Source organism: Corythoichthys intestinalis, chromosome 5 (genome assembly GCF_030265065.1).
Source record: "Corythoichthys intestinalis isolate RoL2023-P3 chromosome 5, ASM3026506v1, whole genome shotgun sequence".
Classification (NCBI taxonomy): Eukaryota; Metazoa; Chordata; class Actinopteri; order Syngnathiformes; family Syngnathidae; genus Corythoichthys; species Corythoichthys intestinalis.
In genome coordinates, this window is record NC_080399.1 from 24,446,572 (window position 1) to 24,465,811 (window position 19,240).

The window sequence follows — 19,240 nt, forward strand, 5'->3', positions numbered from 1 at the left end:
CAATGGCACCACAACTGATAGTGCAGTCAGTTTCCCCAACAACTGGAGGACGGTCCCGTATGACAGACTCGCACTGTGTCTGACACGCGTGACCGTTCGGAGAACGTCGTCCACCCTTTGTGGCGACGGAGAGGCGGTCATAGTTAAGGAGCTTAAGCTCATGCCGATGAAAATCACATGTTGGCTGGGAATCAAATGACTTTTTGAAAGGTTTACCTTGAGACCTAGTTGCTACACATGGTCCAACAGCAGCGTGGTGTGGCTGAGAGCTTGTTCCCGAGTCTGTGAACACACAAGCCAATCGTCCAAGTAAGGAAGAATTCTGAGGCCGCGGCTCTGCAGGGGGGCCAGCGCCGCAGCCATGCATCTTGTAAATGTCCGGGGAGCAAGAGAGAGGCCGAATGGCAGCACTCTGTATTGGTATGCTTTTCCTTCGAAGGCAAAGCGAAGGAAAGGCCTGTGGTGTGGTACCACTGGCACGTGAAAATAGGCGTCCTTTAAATCCACACTTGTAAACCAGTCTCCTTGAGTGATTGATTGGAGAACGTCCGTCGTGCGAAGCATGTGAAATTTTAGACGCTTGAGGTAACAATTTAGTGATCTCAGGTCGAGGATAGGGCGAAATCCGCCGTCCTTCTTCGGAACAAGAAAATAAATTGAATAAAACCCCTTCAACAGGTTTGAACTGGGAACCAACTCTATAGCATCCTTCTGTAAGAGTTCTACGATCTCTTTTCTGAGGGCCATACGTTTCCCTGGATCTGACACAACTGTTGTCTTCACCCCATTGAACTTTGGGGGACGACGCTTGAACTGAATAGTGTAACCTCTGAACAGAGTTGAAATGACCCATGGGTCTGGAACAAGGGCGACCCAGCGTCTGAGATGGAGTTCGGTAAAATGGCTGAGGCCCTGGCAATGGTAGTCAAACTCTACCGTTCCTGCCCCTACTAGCGGTAGAGTGCTTGGAGGGGCGAGTGTGTTGAAGTCTGTGAAATCGGTCGGCTCTTGGAGGTCTTCCTGTCGGCTCCCGAAAAACAGGCCGTAGAGAGGAATGTCCATCCGCAGAAACTGGACGTGCAGTTCTCGGCGCAGGTGGAGCCCTGGTAGCAGAGTGATAGGTAGGAGCACGTCTGTGGGGGGGCCTGGAAGCTCGTTGCAGGTCAACAAACTGTTGCCGGGACCTGTTGGCTTCCACAGCTCTCTCAAGGGTTTGTTGGGCTGCTGGGCCAAACACTTGACCCGGAACAACAGGTAGAGTGCGAAGCGCACCCCTACACGACTCAGTCAGAGGAGACTGTGCCAACCATACTTGGCGTCTGGTCACAGTAAGTGTCGACATGAGTCTGCCAAGTTCTCTGGACATATATGCAAATGTCTGGAGGGAAGCATCGCTCAGGTTCTGTAAACTTTCATTGACACCTGCAACCCTCAATGACTGTGAAAGGGCCAGGGCAAGGTGGGAAAACGTATTACCCAAGCGGCCAATCCGAGCCGCAACATCATAGGCCTTGGTAAGGAGATCATCAGTCACCCGGCACTGTGGGCGCGGGCATCGTGCCTCTGCGCGGGCAGCATCTGCTGGGTCCACTATCAGGCTCGCGACAATGCTGTCCACCGACGGCATCTTGTTTAACCCATATTGAGCAGCATCATGCATAGAGCTGAGTGCCCTACAGTCTTGGGACAAGTGGGTGGACGACTTAGGATCCGTCCAGCAAAGCTGAAGCTCATTGATATAGGGTTGTGATGCTGGCACACAGAATTGTGGTTTTTGAGCGGTCTTAAAGAAGGCATTAGAAACCGAATTCTCAGCTGGTAATGTCTCAATACCCAGTTGTGAAAGGGCTAATTGGACAGTTTGCTTTATGAAAGACAAACCAGGACTAGAGTCTGGGGGTAGGGACTCGGAAGTGTCAGAGTCCGCTACCGAGGGGCATGGAGAAGGCCCGATGTCAAGGTCACCACCATAGGTAACATCTCCGGTCCTAAACAGCGAGTCACTTGCAGCTATGGACACAACGTCCTCTTCCAGGTGGCCAACTACACTGCAGTGCTCCTGCTCAGGCACGCTATCAATGACACCTGTGTTTGCACACATATCCCCCCCTGGCTGTAAATTCAGGAGTAATGATTTAATCTGAGCGAACTCAGAGGCCAAAGTGTCAACCTTAGCAGATAGCATGTGGTCGGTATCACAAGCCTTCTTTGATGAGGTGGCCCCAACATGCTGCTTCTTATGGCGCTTGGTCGTCTTTTTTGGGCTCGACGCCAACGCGCCGTGAGAAATTTCATTTTCCACCAAAGCCAGTCTAGCGGACCTTTCCGACAACGGGATGCAGACACAATTAAGACACGCTTCCTCGGTGAGCGCCTTTCTTAAATGCCCAACACCTAAACACGACGGGCATAAAGTGTGTCCGTCTTCTGGGCTCAGGTGGGCTAAACAGCGAGCACACGCGTTCACGAGCGGTCCCGACATGCCTACACACAGTGCGAGCCCTACTCACGAACTCCGGAGTGAGTCAGCAAAGTACGAGGCTCCCCGAGCGAATAACACTCGAGGACCAGTCCACAGTATTGAGGCTCGAAGCAAACAAGCCACTCGGTTACAGCTGGAGGAGGCGCGGAGCGAAAATACACTCACACACTCCCGTTGTAGAAATGCAAAGAGTGAGCAAAAACACTCCCGTTGTATAAATGCAAAGAGCGAGGAAACACTCACTGCACACCAAACAAAAATGGCGCGGAGCGGGAAACACTCACAGCCTAATCAATAACCCGGTTCGGAAGAAACCGCCGCGGCGACACATTAGCCAGTGCGGGCCCGCATGATTGGTGGAAATAGCCGCGGTGCTACATTAGCGTATCAGAGCGAAATATACACACAACAATACAATCAATAGAGTCCGGAGCGGAAAACACTCACAGAAAATATGCAACTGAAGATAATCCAGAACGTGAAGAAATCGATAGTCCAGCCGCAGCTCGCAGCCTCTGGAGGACGTAATCCACGTAGCTCCAACCAAGCCGGTTTCGAGGCTTCCGGCGAGCGCGGTAATACGACCTTCGCCGATGCGAGAATGTAGAAAAGGAACTAGTGCTGGGTGAGCGGGGCTCTTATCGACCTCTGACGTCACCCAGGTCACGTCCAATGGCGTGACTTTGTTGGTATTTTATTCTCGACCTTTGTGCTGCGCACACGTAGATATCCAGGTGCTAAGCACCGCCCTCTGGCGGTCAGAAGGAATGAAATAGAAACATGGTTCATTTGGTCAACGCGATGTACGTAGAACGGGCGCCCCGACCAATAAATAAATGCAAGGGAGGGGGAAAAGAAAGGGCTCGTCCGGGATTTGAATCCGGGACCTCTCGCACCCAAAGCGAGAATCATACCCCTAGACCAACGAGCCACATTTCAAAGACGAACCCCATAAATTATATATTTGTCTCACCGGTCCAATGTGTGATGAAAATCTTTATTTTAGTGACCTTAGAGTGATATATTTAGTATATCATTCTATTCTATCCGGCATTATCGTCTTCACAATGCTCGTCGACGTTGCCTGCAAGCCTGAATTCGGGGTCATTTCTTGACTGTTAGCAGAACAAGTACGCAAATGAGTACATTTGCTTTGATTTTTTTTCAATTGGCATTTCTTACCAACATTGGATAAGATAATTTGTAGAGATTTACTATTGATGGATGATTACAAGATTGCATTGTTGGCTCTAACAATATTTTTTGTTCATTTTATCGAGCGCGAGTCTGTTCACGGTTTACCTTCCAGACTAGTATCCGGGCTTTTTCCCCCACAAAAAACTTAACAGACTCGCTTGAGTGGCTTATCCATGGACCGTGAAGCGATTTAAAATCACTTTGCCGCTTGATAGGACTCATTTGCTGAAAATGACATCGGAAGCCAAAAGAGCCAAGGTTTGGTTTCGCCTGATCAATATAATTGAGACGATGTCATATTTCATTGTGACGAATGGTGAATGTAAGAGTGGATGACAATGTGGTTAACACGTGCTATTAGCTATTAATACAACCTCTTATTCTGACTCTGTTTTGTTAGTGTATCGTTAATGTATCCAAGTAGAATGTGTTTGAAATAACCCAAACACCCGGGCTGCATTTATATAATATTTACCCAACCCAGTTGCAAGCTAGCTTCGGTTGCGTGTATGTAAACACCTACCCACTACGCACACCCGCGCATGCATGTTTTTCTTGTTTACAATTTTTACTGTCGCGAAATGGGTTTAAAACAATATAGGTCATTTAGATTGTATGCCCATATGCCGTAAGGGTAGAATTGACCCTACTATTATTAAGAGAATTATTTTCATTATGTTCAGACTTACATATACCCCTTTTCACTTGCTGAATGTGCCAGTCCATTTTTCCCCTTCAAATCCTTTTGATTGATCACTTAGACAATATGTTGTTAACATGCCGCCTCCTCCACCCCCATCAAAGAGGAGGGATATTAGACTTTTTTTTCAGCCAACAGCATCAGCAGCTACTGTACGTAATGTAAAAAGACGTCAATGTTCTAGAGGTGGGGGACACACCACAAATTTTGCTACTGGAAATTCAATCTGACTTAGCTTTACATTAAACTGTGTGAATTTGCTAACCTGCAAATCTCGAGTAGGAAGCTGCTTAGAGAAGTGTCCTCCTGTGTGTTTTTTCTCCTTAAACTGTTAGAAATGTAGTGAACCGAGGATTACTCCCTTCTCCCCAATTGTCGTATTTATTTTATTTATGTGGCCTTAAAGCAGCCCAAAGGAGCTTTCATTTTCTGTGAGTTTGGTTGAACTTGTGGACAAAAGCAGTAGTGTTTTATCTGAAGGAAGGCCCCATTTTATTTATTTTTGCTATTCCCTGTCTCAGAAGTTTTTCTTTTCAGTTGTATTAAATTAATTTATTTAGACAGACAATGTTGCGTGGTCTCGAGACAAATGTTTATTTTTTTGCATTCCTGTTGTTATTGTGTATGTTAATGTAATTTAACTTATGTTCAAATATTGCAATTTAAATTTGCTAATTAAATCCAGACATTTATGTTTTCAAAATGTTTCTTTAGTAGTTTTTGAAGACAAAGGTTTGAATCAAACGGTTTATCACCTGAACCAAACACATGAAAGTTGGCATAAGTCAATACAGACTTATTTTGTATTGATCATTTAGCATATATTAATTAGGTTGATATTCGTTAGAAATGTAGCCCTGACCCGCATTCACCCAATCAGTTTGTCCCCAGCAAAAAGTGTACATGCAGATTATGCTGTTCTATCGTTTCTACCAATTTTGAGACCAAACCTACACCTTGATTGTATTGTAAGTTGCTGATGATATATCGCGAAGGGTACCTAAATGTTACAGTAAACACCAGGATCGTGCAGAGACCAGCGGAGGACTGGCAGGTGCTGATAGATCAAAAGGGGTACACGAATAAGAATTTAACACACCTTACAACAACATAACTTACAGTTTAACCAGCTTTCACCCAGCTGATGAGGGATCCACTGCCTTTAGCAGCCTCTAGCAGTCATTCTTTGTCTCGCCGACGCCTACTTTGACCCCCTCAGAATGCTTCAAAACTCACCAAACTCAACAGCCAGGTGACAGAACACTGGTGAAAACTTTGATAAAATGTAAAAAAAAAATCAAAATCAAAATATGTATAAATCTGTGTCACGCCCCTAGGAACAGAACCAAGATTTCATTTTTTTTTTCAAGGTGAAAGAGGAGGTAACAACGCAAACGTTAAAACTTAGAACACATCAGTACCGTATGAATATGACACCATAAGCGTTGCCCAGACAGCCATTAGTACTATCCAGTTTTTCTTTGGGTGGGCAGAGTATGTCCGTGGGTGGGCACTGCCCACCCCTGCCCACCCTCCCTGGTAACGCCCCAGTCTCTATTTCATCTCTAATCTGGTTGTAGCCTTCACTCAGCCTAGGCCTAAAGTTTTGGGCATTTTTCTTCCCGATGAACTGTAGACTCAAATAAATGTCATGTAGTGGGGTTTGCAACCATATTTCTGCTCCTACTTTGCAGATAGATGATGACACTCCCCTACTTAACTTCCTCCGGTGGTGTAACGGCGTCGGTCTTGGGCTCAGCTCTAAGGTATGTTGATACCCAGAGCACAATTGTCTGTTGAGTCTGCTGCATCTTTTCAACTGCATATGCAGGTACGAGTGAGCAAAGAAGGCACTGTAGCCGAATATGGGATGTTGGCTCAGGACGACATCGAGGTTGGTGAGGTATTGTTCACCATCCCCAGAGCAGTTCTTCTTCACCAAGGGACAACAAGCGTCTCAGCACTGCTGGAGAAAGGTAACAACTGTGATATATCATGGTTGACAGCAAGGGCGTAGGTTTGGTGTCAACATTGGTAGGGATGATATAAAACAGGGGTCCCCAAACTTTTTCCTGTGAGGGCCATATAACTTTTCCCTTCCTTGATGAGGGGTTGGGGTCAGTTTGTAAAAGAAAAAGTGTGACGATTGCAGGAGTGCCTAAATGTAAAAAAAATTTTTTTTTTTTTTTCAGAAAGCCACAATCAAATAACCCTTTCTGGATTCTTCACGGAACAAAAGTAAATAAAATAAAAATAATAATATAATATAATAATAATAATAAAAAATACTATTAATTAAATAGATAATAACCAAATAACCCTCTCTGAGTTCTTCACAGAAAAGGCCAGGAAATAAATAACACTATTGAGGGGGGAAAATAAATAAATAAAAATGCTCTGTGGTATTGTTCAGGGGGCCGGACCAAATGTGGAGGCGGGCCGTAGTTTGGGAACCCCTGATATAAAAGCATAAACTGCATGTAAATTTTTTGCTGGGGACGGGACATTAATAAGCCCAAATAGATTATTGAAATGGGGTCAGGGGCTCCATTTCTCACGAATAGGAACCTAATAATTGATATGCCAAATGACCAATGCAAAAATAAAAAAATCTGTTTTGATTTATACTAACTTTCACGTGTATCCCATCTAGTGACCTCCCTGTTCGATTCAAAACTGCTAAAGAAACACTTTGAAAACTTCCAGAATAAATGACCGGATTTTGTTAGCAAATTTAAATTGCAATATATGAACATAAATTATATTAACATGCACCATAACTACAAACTTGTAAATAATCGCTTAACTATCCAGGAATGCAAAATATAAAGATTTGTCTTAAGACTACTCAACATTATCTGTCGCAATAAAGAAATTAAATACAGTATAACTGAAAAAACTTCTTAGTCAGACTATAATAAAAATGGAGCCTTCGTTCAGGTAAAACACTACTGTTTTTGTCCACAAGTACAGCCAAACTCAACAAAATATGAAAACTTTTTACCTCGATTATGATTAATGTATGATTATCTGAAGAAAAAAAAAATGTCTACGTAGGCTGCAAACAAAAACCTTTTCTAAATAAAAATAGTAGAAAATAAATAAATACATTTTAAATAAATCCAAGTCATTAGCCAATCAAATGTGATTTTGGGGGAGGGGGTGGATGGACCGGCACATTCAGCAAGTGAAAAGAGGTAAAAGTAAGTCTGAACATAATGAAAATGAGTCATTTAATAATGGTAGGGTCAATTGTATCCTTACAACATATAGGAAGACAATCTAAATGACCAATCGGGTGAATGTGCCAAAATCATAACACAACATATCAAAAATGAAAAACATTACAAAACTGTAGCTTGGACGCATGTGTTGAACATCACTTCAAGTTTTATTCCATGTTTTATAAGTGCTCAAACTACTTCTACTACTACTACTACTACTACAAAATACTACTTACAAGTAGGGCTGTCAAAATTATCGCGTTAACGGGCGTTAATTAATTTTTTAAATTAATCATGTTAAAATATTTGACGCAATTAACGCAGATGCTCGCTCAGACAGATTTAAATGACAGTACAGTGAAACGCTCACTTGTTGTGTTTTATGGACTTTAGCCGCCCTCTGCTGGCGCTTGGGTGCGACTGATTTTATAGGCTTCAGCACCCATGAGCATTGTGTAAGTAATTATTGACATCAACAATGGCGGGCTACTAGTTTATTTTTTGATTGAAAATTTTACAAATTTTATTAAAACATAAACATTAAGAGGGGTTTTAATATAAAATTTCTATAACTTGTACTAACATTTTTCTTTTAAGAACTACAAGTCTTTCTATCCATGGATCGCTTTAACACAATGTTAATAATTTTAATGCCAGCTTGTTGATTTATTGTTATAATAAACAAATACAGTCCATATGTACCGTATGTTGAATGTATATATCCATCTTGTGTCTTTCCATTCCAACAATAATTTACAGAAAAATATGGCATATTATATAGATGGTTTGAATTGCGATTAATTGCGATTAATTACGATTAAATAATTTTAAAGCTGTAATTAACTCGATTAAAAATTTTAATCGTTTGACAGCCCTACTTACAAGTACTCCGTGTGGCAAAATAAATGAAGATATTACTACCGAAGCATTTGTAATTGCAATCATTTTCTGGGAAAAATTGAGAATTATCTGACAGAATTGCAGGGGTGCCAATACTTTTGGCCAGCAGTGTACGTAACATTTGTCTATTGTGGTTTGGTTTGGTTTGGAATATATTTAATCCCCTCCCTTTTTTTTAACCCCTGTCAGAAAGGGTCTCCCTGGAGAGCTCGTCAGGGTGGGTGCCCCTTCTGCTGGCTCTTCTGTATGAATACACTACACCACAATCCAAATGGAAACCATATCTGTCATTATGGACTGACTTCAAGATGCTAGATCATCCCATGTTCTGGTGAGAAAATAAACACAATACCGTATAAGTCTATGAAGACATTCGTGACTTGAACCATTCAGATGGAATAGAATGCCTCATTTAGGTCCATCTGAACTATGTTAAGCCCACCAAAATGTGAAAAACTGGGCTCGTCCGGGATTTGAACCCGGGACCTCTCGCACCCTAAGCGAGAATCATACCCCTAGACCAACGAGCCTTGTAATAAATTGCAGAACCTCCAGAAGTCAAACCTCAAACTTGGTGATGTGGCAAGTGTGTGAAGTTGCTTCTGGGTGAAACAACACCCCCAAGTGGTGAAAATGTGACACTGCTTGTACATTCAGGTCCAAAGCGGAGCGAGACAGACTGCTGATGGGAACTGGAATACCAGAGGCAGTGGACAAAGACCTGGCCAACATCCAAAGGGAATACAGAGATGTTGTCCTGCCCTTCATGGCCAAGCATCCCGATATATGGAACCCGCTCACGCACACACTGGAGCTGTATATGCAACTGGTGGCTTTTGTCATGGCATACAGGTTAGTCAACACACTTGAAATACAAGTAGTAGATTCACGAGCTTGGTGACAAAATGAAACTCTTGATTCAAGGTACCACTATACTATCCCACCCTGTGTAGTTTCCAAGAGCCACAAGAAGAGTTAGAGGAGGATGACGAAGAGGAAGAAGAAGATGAGAAGGCCCCAAATCCACCTATGATGGTTCCTATGGCTGACATGCTTAACCATGTGTCCAAGCACAATGCCAATCTGGAGTTCACCCCTGTAAAACACACTTTTAAAATATTTTTTCACAAAATAAACTAAACTTTCTGTTACGCTTTTGTTTAGGGGTGTGACAAAATATCAAAATGGTGATATATCGTGATAATTTGTATCCCAAAAGGTTATCGATATACTCCTGGCAGGAATTGAGATACCGCTTTAAAACGGTGTCAATGTCTAAAAAAAAATTTTTTTTTAAATTAACCAACAAGTTGCTACCAAAATCTTCCACCATAATAGTGTCTCAGTTAACTCGTAAGGCTGCATTGACGATGCTCGACGCTCGACTGGGAACGTTCGTTCTTTCGAAATCAAAGCATTCACAGTCATTCTGTCCGATTTTCAGGGTCATTTGTTGTTCATTTTAGGGCATTTACAGGTCATGTCCTGTTGATTTTGAGTCACTGCCTATTCATTTGGGTGATTCCCAGGTCACTTCCTGTTCTGTAACTCAAAATAAACAGGAAGTGACCCATAAAATACCTCAAAATCAACAGGAAGTAACTGGAAATTAACAGATACCGTATTGGCCCGAATATAAGACGGTTGAAAAAGTAGTAGTCGTCTTATATTCGGGGTCTAGACATTATACCCATTCACGACGCTAGATGGCGCTAGATATCATTGAAGCGAATGCTGAACTTGAGTAATGTTCTGTCATGACAGATCTCAGCTACTCTCAAGTTTAACCAGTTTGCATTATTTTACTGCAATTTTTTTCCTTATTCAGATTTGTTTCAAGACTAGTTACAGTTAGACCTCACTTTGATGGTTAATGCACTTATTGCAATTTTGTTGTTTTATTACAATAGACTGGTTTATTTACATTTCAAAAACCAGAAGCCATTCATTTACGAATGTGATTGCACTTTAGTTTACACATATTTAAATTTGAATGAGGCAAAATTACATGCTTTTTCTCTCAAATATATTGTTTTAATCATTTGTTTCAGATGTACTGTAATTATTTTCTGTATAAAAATTAATATGTTGTTCAAAAAGTCTTTTTTTCAAACTTAAGTCTTGAAAAAGAGGGGGTCGTCTTATAATCAGGGTCATCTTATATTCGGGCCAATACAGTAAATGACCTTAAATGGCCCAAAATTACCTCATTGCCTGGCATTGGCTACCACTGACGGCCATAGACGTTCAATCCGTTTGAAGTGGGAGGGATGGCAGCGAATGAACATTCGTTCATTCGCTGCCACCCTCCCAGTTCAAATGGATTGGACGTCTACTAGTGATAAAATCAATCCAATTTACATCAGAAGCTTCTTTTTTCTGTTTAATGGCTGTTTGTAGAATATCCTAGAATGATTTTCCGACCAATGTATCGATAATCGTTGTATCGCCATATCAGGGTTATCTTGAGCTTTGTATCGCAAATCGTATCGTATTGTGAGGTACTAAGAGGTTCCCACTCCTACTTTTGTCAAAATCCCTGAAAAACATAGTCAATTTGCTCACAAACTTTTTTCTCACTCAGGACACTTTGAAGATGGTGTGCGTGTGCCCCATCAAGAAAGGAGAGGAGGTGTTCAACACATATGGGCAGATGGCCAACTGGCAGTTACTGCACATGTACGGTTTCACTCAACCGTATCGCAACAACGCAGACGACACGGTTGACATTCCTGTTGCCAACCTACACAAAGCGGCTGCAAAAGGTTAATCTCATCATTTTTTATTTCAAAATCAATAAGTTAAAAAAATAAAATTATAGTTGCAGTTAGGGTTGTTCCGATCATGTTTTTTTTTTTTTTTTTGCTCCCGATCCGATCCCGATCGTTTTAGTTTGAGTATCTGCCGATCCCGATAATTTTCTGATCCGATTGCTTTTTTTTTGCTCCCGATTCAATTCCAATCATTCCCAATAATTTTTCCCGATCATATACATTTTGGCAATGCATTAAGAAAAAAATGAATAAAACTTGGACGAATATATACATTCAACATACAGTACATAAGTACTGTATCTGTTTATTATGACAATAATCTGTGAGAGGGATCCACGGATAGAAAGACTTGTAATTCTTAAAGGGTAAATGTGACTTTGTATATTGTGACTAAATATTGCCATCTAGTGTATTTGTTGAGCTTTCAGTAAATGATACTGTAGCCATTTAACTGTTCTGCCCAAATGCATGACGGGAAGTGCAACCATGACTGTGCGTAGTGGCACCAATTGATATATCTTTTCTGCGTTGGGAAATAATATAAGGTGTTAAGAAAAAGATCAATTACTACATTTCTTCCCCACGTTGCTGCTCAAGGTATTTCTAATTGTTGAGAGAGGGATTGTAAGGCTTTAGCCAATTAAAAAAAGGTTCCAAAGACTGCCAAAATCCACTCTACTCATTTTACGCTGCCTTTTAGCTCTATAGACCCTACCCACCGATGTCACAAAATCACGTGCTCGCTTTATGGTTCCGCCCACTTGTCCGTCATTTTGTGTCTGTATTATCAATGGTCTCAATTGATCGAGCAATTTATAATGCATTTCATGGAAGACCCGGTGCTTTCGGATGCCGTAAACTCACTTGATGCGTTGCATAAAAGGCGTTATGTGGAAAAGCTTCAGTTTATCCATTCGCTAGATCCATATTTGATGCCTAAATCGATGTTTTTCGACCCGCTGTCTCCGCCGTATTTGCCTGACATCTGCTAGCTACCCTGAACTGTACAACTATCTTGTCCACACAAAATCAGCCTATTCTCACGAAAGTTTGAAAAACTTTAAGAGCTTGGAGGCTTATAAATACTTCGTTGCTGCTTGGGTGAAACAGGTCCTCGTCCACGAAAATTCGGCAGGAATCTATCTTGTGCTTGGAAAGGTGAGTTACGAAATTTTCAATTCAAAATCTTTTGTTATTGCTAACATCCACTGTCAAGTCTAATGTATTTCATGTCGTTTGTCAATGGAGTTAGGGCTTTTAATGTTTATATGGTTTAGCGATAGCACTCTCACTACATACATACGTGTATGTTGTCGGCGATTAGCCTAGCAATGATCTTAATTGTGGTTGTCAGCCCAAAACCCTCTAAATATATATTAAATGCATCTTACCAGATATAAAATGACTACTACATTATCTGTGGTAATCGTTTGGAGCCCAGTTTTCTCGTCGAATTGCAGCAGCCCATCTCGCTCTCTTCTCTCCGGGTCTCTCGGAATCCGGTAGAACTTCAAGTCTCTCCGTCTTCTCCGTCTATCTTCTCTGTTATTGCAACCGACCGCCACACACACCTTCACCATTTTGATTATTAATGTTAACGAGCAGAAAAACACGTCGTAAATAGGAGGAATGTAAGTAGCCGTAACAGGGAAACATGATGTGTTGACGGACAATTGGGCGGCACCAGTCAGGAGGAAGGAGTTGTGACGTCACGTAGGTAGGGTCTATATATAGGTAAAACGGCGCCATTATAGATTGAGTGTGACAATGCGTGAGTGGGTTGTGCAGCGCATGCGTTAATTGCGTTAAATATTTTAACGTGATAAATTTTTTTAAAAATTAATTACCGCCGTTAACCCGATAAATTTGATAGCCCTACTTTAAGCCAAAACTAAAGACTCTGGATGAGTGTAAGACATTTTGTCTGTAACGTTAAATACAATTAGAAAATGATTTAATTAAAAAATATATATATATTAAAAAAAGGCATGTCCGATATTTTTTTGCCGATTGCGATACTTTGAAAATGACATGATCGGACCCGATCGATCGGCATCCCGATCAATCGGAACATCTTTAGTTGCAGTGATTCCTCGCTACTTCGCGCCCTCAGTCCATCGCAGATTTTTTTTTTCAATTAAAAACTTTTTATTAGAGATGTCCCGGTCCGATCACGTACAACCTCTCACTTTCCTTCCTGCTGATTTTCTTGCTCAGCAGGCAACTGTTGTTTGCTTGTTAAATTTAACGAGGATTGACATGCGTTGAAGCATTGATCTTTGTCGAGAAGCTTGGGAGCGCTACCTTCAAAGGCGCCGTGTGTGCAAGTGAGCAGCATAAGCGGATTTGAGTGGACTCTTAAATGCTTCATTGAGGCAAGCATTTTTCTACGTTCTTGTTTAAAAATAATTCGGTAGGGCGGTAACATGTTTAAAACTTGTTTAAAAATTAATGTAAATAGGCTTTGCCTCTACTTCGCAGATTTTCGATTTTCGCGGGGGTGGAGCAGTCCTCATTAAACGCGAAAAAGGGATCACTTTATACACCTGCGACAACGCTGTGAATTACATCTTTTAACAGATGGTGATCAGCAGCTGTTGAAGGAGATGTGGGAGGTGCTACAGGAGAAAGGAGCATTTGTCTTTGGAAAAAACGGCTGCCTCACTGACATGGAACTACATAACACACTCAAGGTGACACACATGCAAAATTTAGCACACTGGTTTATAACTATTGGTACCAGGACTAGTGATTACACAGTAAAAAGTAGGGCGTTACCCAGTGCTTAATTTGTAAACCATAAGGTGCCGGAACGCAAAGTACATATGACAGCGCAGGGATGACTAGACACGCACAGGTCCCGGAACACAGGCAAAAACTGCTGTCAAAAACAACACGCAAATGCCCACTTGCCATACTGTGGGATTTATAAGCCCCAATTTCAGATAATATCCATGGTATAAATGCTATGACAACAATTTACAATTATTTTGGCTTTTCTCTGCACAGCACGGGCAATTGCCCATATAACCACATTTACCGTGTTGTGTGTAGCGGTAAGATGGGTCTAAAAAATCCAGCCCGACCCGACCTGGCACGCGGGTATTAAAGACCAACCAGGTGTTGTGCTGAAAAATAGCCGACCCGCGTGAAGTGTCCCCCCTGACGCGAAAGCTTATTTATAACGCTTTATTGAGGTGAAAACATCAAATGTTTTCATGGACGCTTTACAGTAATGGATTTAAGACTGTAAAATCAGTTTTAAATAAATAAATTACACAAAATGCTAGTAATGTACCTTCCTTTGAGCGAGAGGATGTGGCGGTTCCCGCCTTTCGCTCCGGCTGCTTTACCGGGCTAGCTGATGCCAGGGTACAGGCCTGTTGTTCCGGTTCTTGGTGGTTCACCTGGCTGACTGCTGGCGCTGTAGCTGGTCCCGAATCCGGGTGGCGCTGAACCTGACCAGCTGCTGCCGCAGTAGTAGCCTTCTGCTTGGCTGGCTCCCCGTGAACCTGGCTACCTGCTGCGGCACTAGCCTCCTGCTGCACCTGCTTCTCACTGTTAGCATGTTTGCTGCAGCTTCCCTGTTCGCCGGCTGTGGCTTTTTTGACTCGTTTTGAATCTTCCCTTTTTTTGAAAGAAAAACTGTAAATTCAATTGCCTTTTTGGCATGTTGAAATAATGTTTAATCCGATTCCTGGCTCCGTGCTTTCCAGATGCCGCCGAAGTTTTTTTTTTTTTTTTTAATGTCGGGGAGGGGCGTAATTTGTCATCACCAAATCTCCAACTCTTTCAAACGACGTTTTTTTTTTTTTTTTTAATAAACAGCATACAATTCTTGGGATTTTTTTCTGTAAATGAATTTATGTACATTATTATTGTTTTTTATGAATTAAAAAAAAAACAAACTTTTTTTTTTATATAATATTATGGGCTCTTATTGGTGCGCCAGCACGACGCTCCGATTGGTGGACTGCATAGCCGCCCGCCAGGCAGTGACTTGTTTGTTTTGCATTAGGGTGGCGGAAAGAAGAATAAAATGAGGGGGTAAAAAGCGTCAAGGTTCCTGTGTTATTTTCGCTGCCAAGCTTTCACCTAGCAAGTGTTACATTTTAAAGCAACTGTTTTCTGTTAAGCCCAAATGCTCGATGAAAAGTTTGGGCAACCATGACTTTAGAGTGGTGGTTGGTTTCCAGTGTTATTTAATGTGTGCTCCGTGATTCAGACTACTGCAAATCGTGGGGTAATGTACTGAAGAGAGCGGCAGCATTAAAGGAGACTATCGTCGCTTTACGCTCTCCTCTAAAACATCTGGCATATTATCATCATGAATATTTACACTCAAAAGGCGCCGAAACAGACCAAATAAGTCGCGGAACACGTGGAGTCGAAAATCAAGAGGTTCCGGCTTCTCCGGCACAAATTAATCCCTGGCGTTACCGTTAACTATACATCACTAACACCGCTTTCACTCTCCCTGCTCTGTCACTCCCTAATCTTGCCTATCTTCCCTCCTCCAATCGGACACCCAGATTTCTATTCTTCTTGTCAATCAGCTGAACAGGGCAGGTATTTGGGGGGGGGGTGTATCCTATCCCCACAAGGTAGTCATAAAGATCTTAGAGATACTTACAGGTATATACAGTGGGGCAAATAAGTATTTAGTCAACCACCAATTGTGCAAGTTCTCCTTGAAAAGATTAGAGAGGCCTGTAATTGTCAACATGGGTAAACCTCAACCATGAGAGACGGAATGTGGGAAAAAAAACTGAATCACATTGTTTGATTTTTAAAGAATTTATATCCAAATTAGAGTGGAAAAAAAGTATTTGATCACCTACAAACAAGCAAGATTTCTGGCTGTCAAAGAGGTCTAACTTCTTCTCACGAGGCGCCACTCGTTACCTGTATTATGGGCACCTGTTTTAACTCATTATTGGTATAAAAGACACCTGTCCACAACCTCAGTCACACTCCAAACTCCACTATGGCCAAGACCAAAGACCTGTTGAAGGACACCAGAGACAGAATTATAAAACTGACTCTGCAATAAGTAAAACGCTTGGTGTAAAGAAATCAACTGTGGGAGCAATTGTTAGAAAATGGAAGACATACAAGACCACTGATAATCTCCCTCGATCTGGGGCTCTATGCAAGATCTCACCCCGTGGCGTCAAAATAATAACAAGAACGGTGAGCAAAAGTCCCAGAACCACACGGGGGGACCTAGTGAATGACCTACAGAGAGCTGGGACCACAGTAACAAAGGCTACTATCAGTAACACAATGCGCCGCCAGGGACTCAAATCCTGCACTGCCAGACGTGTCCCCCTGCTGAAGAAAGTACATGTCCAGGCCCGTCTGCGGTTCGCTAGAGAGCATTTGGATGATCCAGAAGAGGACTGGGAGAATTTGTTATGGTCAGATGAAACCAAAATAGAACATGTTTGGTAGAAACACAGGTTATCGTGTTTGGAGGAGAAAGAATACTGAATTGCATCCGAAGAACACCATACCCACTGTGAAGCATGGGGGTGGAAACATCATGCTTTGGGGTCGTTTTTCTGCAAAGGGACCAGGACGACTTATCTGTGTCAAGGAAAGAATAAATGGGGCCATATATCGAGAGATTTTGAGTGGAAATCTCCTTTCATCAGCAAGGAAATTGAAGATGAGACGTGGCTGGGTCTTTCAGCATGACCATGATCCCACACACACAGCCAGGGCAACAAAGGAGTGGCTTCGTAAGAAGCATTTCAAGGTCCTGGAGTGGCCTAGCCAGTCACCAGATCTCAACCCCATAGAAAATCTGTGGAGGGAGTTGAAAGTCCCTGTTGCCCAATGACAGCCCTGAAACATCACTGCTCTAGAGGAGATCTGCATGGAGGAATGGGCCAAAATACCAGCAACAGTGTGTGAAAAGCTTGTGAAGAATTACAGAAAACGTTTGGCCTCCGTTATTGACAACAAAGGGTACATAACAAAGTATTGAGATGAACTTTTGATATTGACTAAAATCTTATATTCCACCATGATTTGCAGATAAATTCTTTAAAAGTCAAACAATGTGATTTTCTGTTTTTTTTTCCCCCCCCACATCCTGTCTCTCATGGTTGAGGTTTACCCATGTTGACAATTACAGGCCTCTCTAATATTTTCAAGTGGGAGAACTTGCACAATTAGTTGCTGACTAAATACATTTTGCCCCACTGTACGTTTCACAGTTCCTTCTGTTCTGTCCCCCTGAAGCCTCTTTTTTTTTTCCCATGTAAACATCAATGACAAGTGAGCATATGTGGTAGAAGAGCTTTTTTTTAGTGAAAAATATTCTATGTTAAGAAAAATAAACAGTACCTTGCGTGTACAAAAACAATTAAGATTACGCATCAACGGCGGTAAGACATCCATTTGAACCTGAAGTTGCTGGCCACTAACAATCAATAATAATCTTTTTAGATGCTGTGCATGTCCAGGGAGGAGTTTGTAGAGTTCAAAGACAATGATGGCTGGGAGGATGACGAAGATGAGGAAGAGATTTCTCAAGCCTTCTCCAATGAAGGGCTCCCGGGATTAACGAGCAAGTGGAAGCAGTATATCCACGAAGCAGCACGTCTGACTGTGGAGGGCTACCACAACATAGACAGAGACCGGGTCCTGATGGAGGAACGGGCTTTGCTGGAAGGTTTGAGCAGCAGGCAAAGGAACGCACTTCACGTCCGATATGGACAGAAAACCATTCTGGAAAAAGTCATGGAGCTCACAAAGACATGAAATTGGAAGTGCTTCTCTTATGCAGCAATGATCAATAAATATTCTCATTATCGTTCTCATATTCTCCATATTCACTCAACCCATCTATCCTGACTAGGGGGTGTGACAAAATATCGAAATCGTGATATATCGTGATACTTTGTATCCCCAAAGGTTATCGATATGCTCCTGCCAAGAATCGAGATCTCGTTTTAAAAAGGTGTTAATGTCTAAAAAAAATCAAAAGGAACCATAAGTTGCTACCAAAATATTCCACTATAACAGTGTCTCAGTTAACTCTAAGGTTGCATTGACGGTGCTCGACGCCCAATCCATTTAGATCAGGTATGCCCAAGTCCAGTCCTCGAGAGCCCCTATCCAGCTTGTTTTCCATGTTGCCCTCCTCCAACACACCTGAATCAAATAATCCGGATCATTCTCAGGCTTCTGCAGCGCTTGCTGATGAGCTGATCATTTGATTCAGGTGTGTTAAAGGAGGTAGACATGGAAAACAAGCCGGATAGGGGCTCTCGAGGACCAGACCTTGGTACCCTTGATTTAGACTAAAAACGTTCGTTCATTCGAAACCAGAGCATTTACAGTCATTCTGTCCGATTTTTAGGGCATTTACAGGTCACTTGCTATTCATTTTAGGGCATTTACAGGTTATTTCCTGTTGAGTTTGAGTCACTTCCTGTTATGTAACTCAAAATAAACAGGAAGTGACCCATAAAATCAACAGGTAAATGACCTTAACCCTTAGATGCAAAAGTGGGTCAAAAAATGAACCGGTGAGGTTGTTTTCTTGAAATATCTTCGGAATGAAAAATTGTCATCAATTCATATTCCAGGTATTCCTCAAAGAACATGTTTTTGATATAATGCCATTCAAATTTTTGATGAACTTTTTATACATTTGAAGAAATTGTCATTTTTGTATTACTACCCTAAGCTTCCACAAGTGGAAATGACCCACATGCATTTTCTATGGAATCCAATGGGAATCTTTCATTCTTATCAACTTTGGCGGTCAAGAATAAATTTACCATGGACCACACAGACTAGGTATGTAAAAAGTGACATCCCTTAAGATTATTTTACACAGCAAGAGCTGATATGTGTACTGTACGTATTATGTCCATATAGTATTTTGTGTGTGTCTTTCATGACTCATTATTATTTATCAACAAATTAACATACTTCATAACTAGCA

At 41.9% G+C, this 19,240-nt stretch overlaps 2 protein-coding genes and 2 non-coding genes across 6 annotated transcripts in view; 1 reads left to right on the plus strand and 3 right to left on the minus strand.

The window, feature by feature from the left end:
• The window catches only part of polr3b (polymerase (RNA) III (DNA directed) polypeptide B), a 74,096-nt gene extending 70,977 nt beyond the window's left edge, over positions 1-3,119 (minus strand). For 2 of the 3 annotated variants that reach the window (XM_057836411.1, XM_057836410.1), the window contains exon 1: positions 2,930-3,119. The gene's annotated coding sequence lies outside the window, so the exon portion shown is untranslated. Of the gene's footprint in view, positions 1-216; positions 283-2,929 lie in introns of all 3 variants that reach the window. The other variant, XM_057836412.1, reaches the window with a different exon arrangement.
• Positions 3,120-3,341: 222 nt separating this feature from the next.
• trnap-ugg (transfer RNA proline (anticodon UGG)) lies at positions 3,342-3,413 on the minus strand. The gene has a single exon. It is a non-coding gene; the product is annotated as a tRNA-Pro (tRNA).
• A 173-nt stretch (positions 3,414-3,586) lies between these two features.
• Positions 3,587-18,107, plus strand: setd6 (SET domain containing 6, protein lysine methyltransferase). The gene is made up of 9 exons (XM_057836413.1): positions 3,587-3,937; positions 6,074-6,145; positions 6,211-6,355; positions 8,693-8,834; positions 9,161-9,355; positions 9,457-9,601; positions 11,088-11,268; positions 13,858-13,970; positions 17,734-18,107. The coding sequence occupies exons 1-9, from the start codon at positions 3,911-3,913 to the stop codon at positions 18,046-18,048; spliced, it is 1,335 nt and encodes a 444-aa protein (XP_057692396.1). The 5' UTR covers positions 3,587-3,910; the 3' UTR covers positions 18,049-18,107.
• Positions 8,962-9,033, minus strand: trnap-agg (transfer RNA proline (anticodon AGG)). Its single transcript has one exon. It is a non-coding gene; the product is annotated as a tRNA-Pro (tRNA).
• Positions 18,108-19,240: the final 1,133 nt, after the last annotated feature.

Coding starts and splice junctions, on each gene's coding strand:
- setd6 (XM_057836413.1), top strand. CDS start 3,911: ATGACATCGGAAGCCAAAAGAGCCAAG. Junction 8,835..9,160: donor CTAGATCATCCCATGTTCTG/GTGAGAAAATAA, acceptor TTGTACATTCAG/GTCCAAAGCGGAGCGAGACA. Junction 11,269..13,857: donor ACACAAAGCGGCTGCAAAAG/GTTAATCTCATC, acceptor ATCTTTTAACAG/ATGGTGATCAGCAGCTGTTG.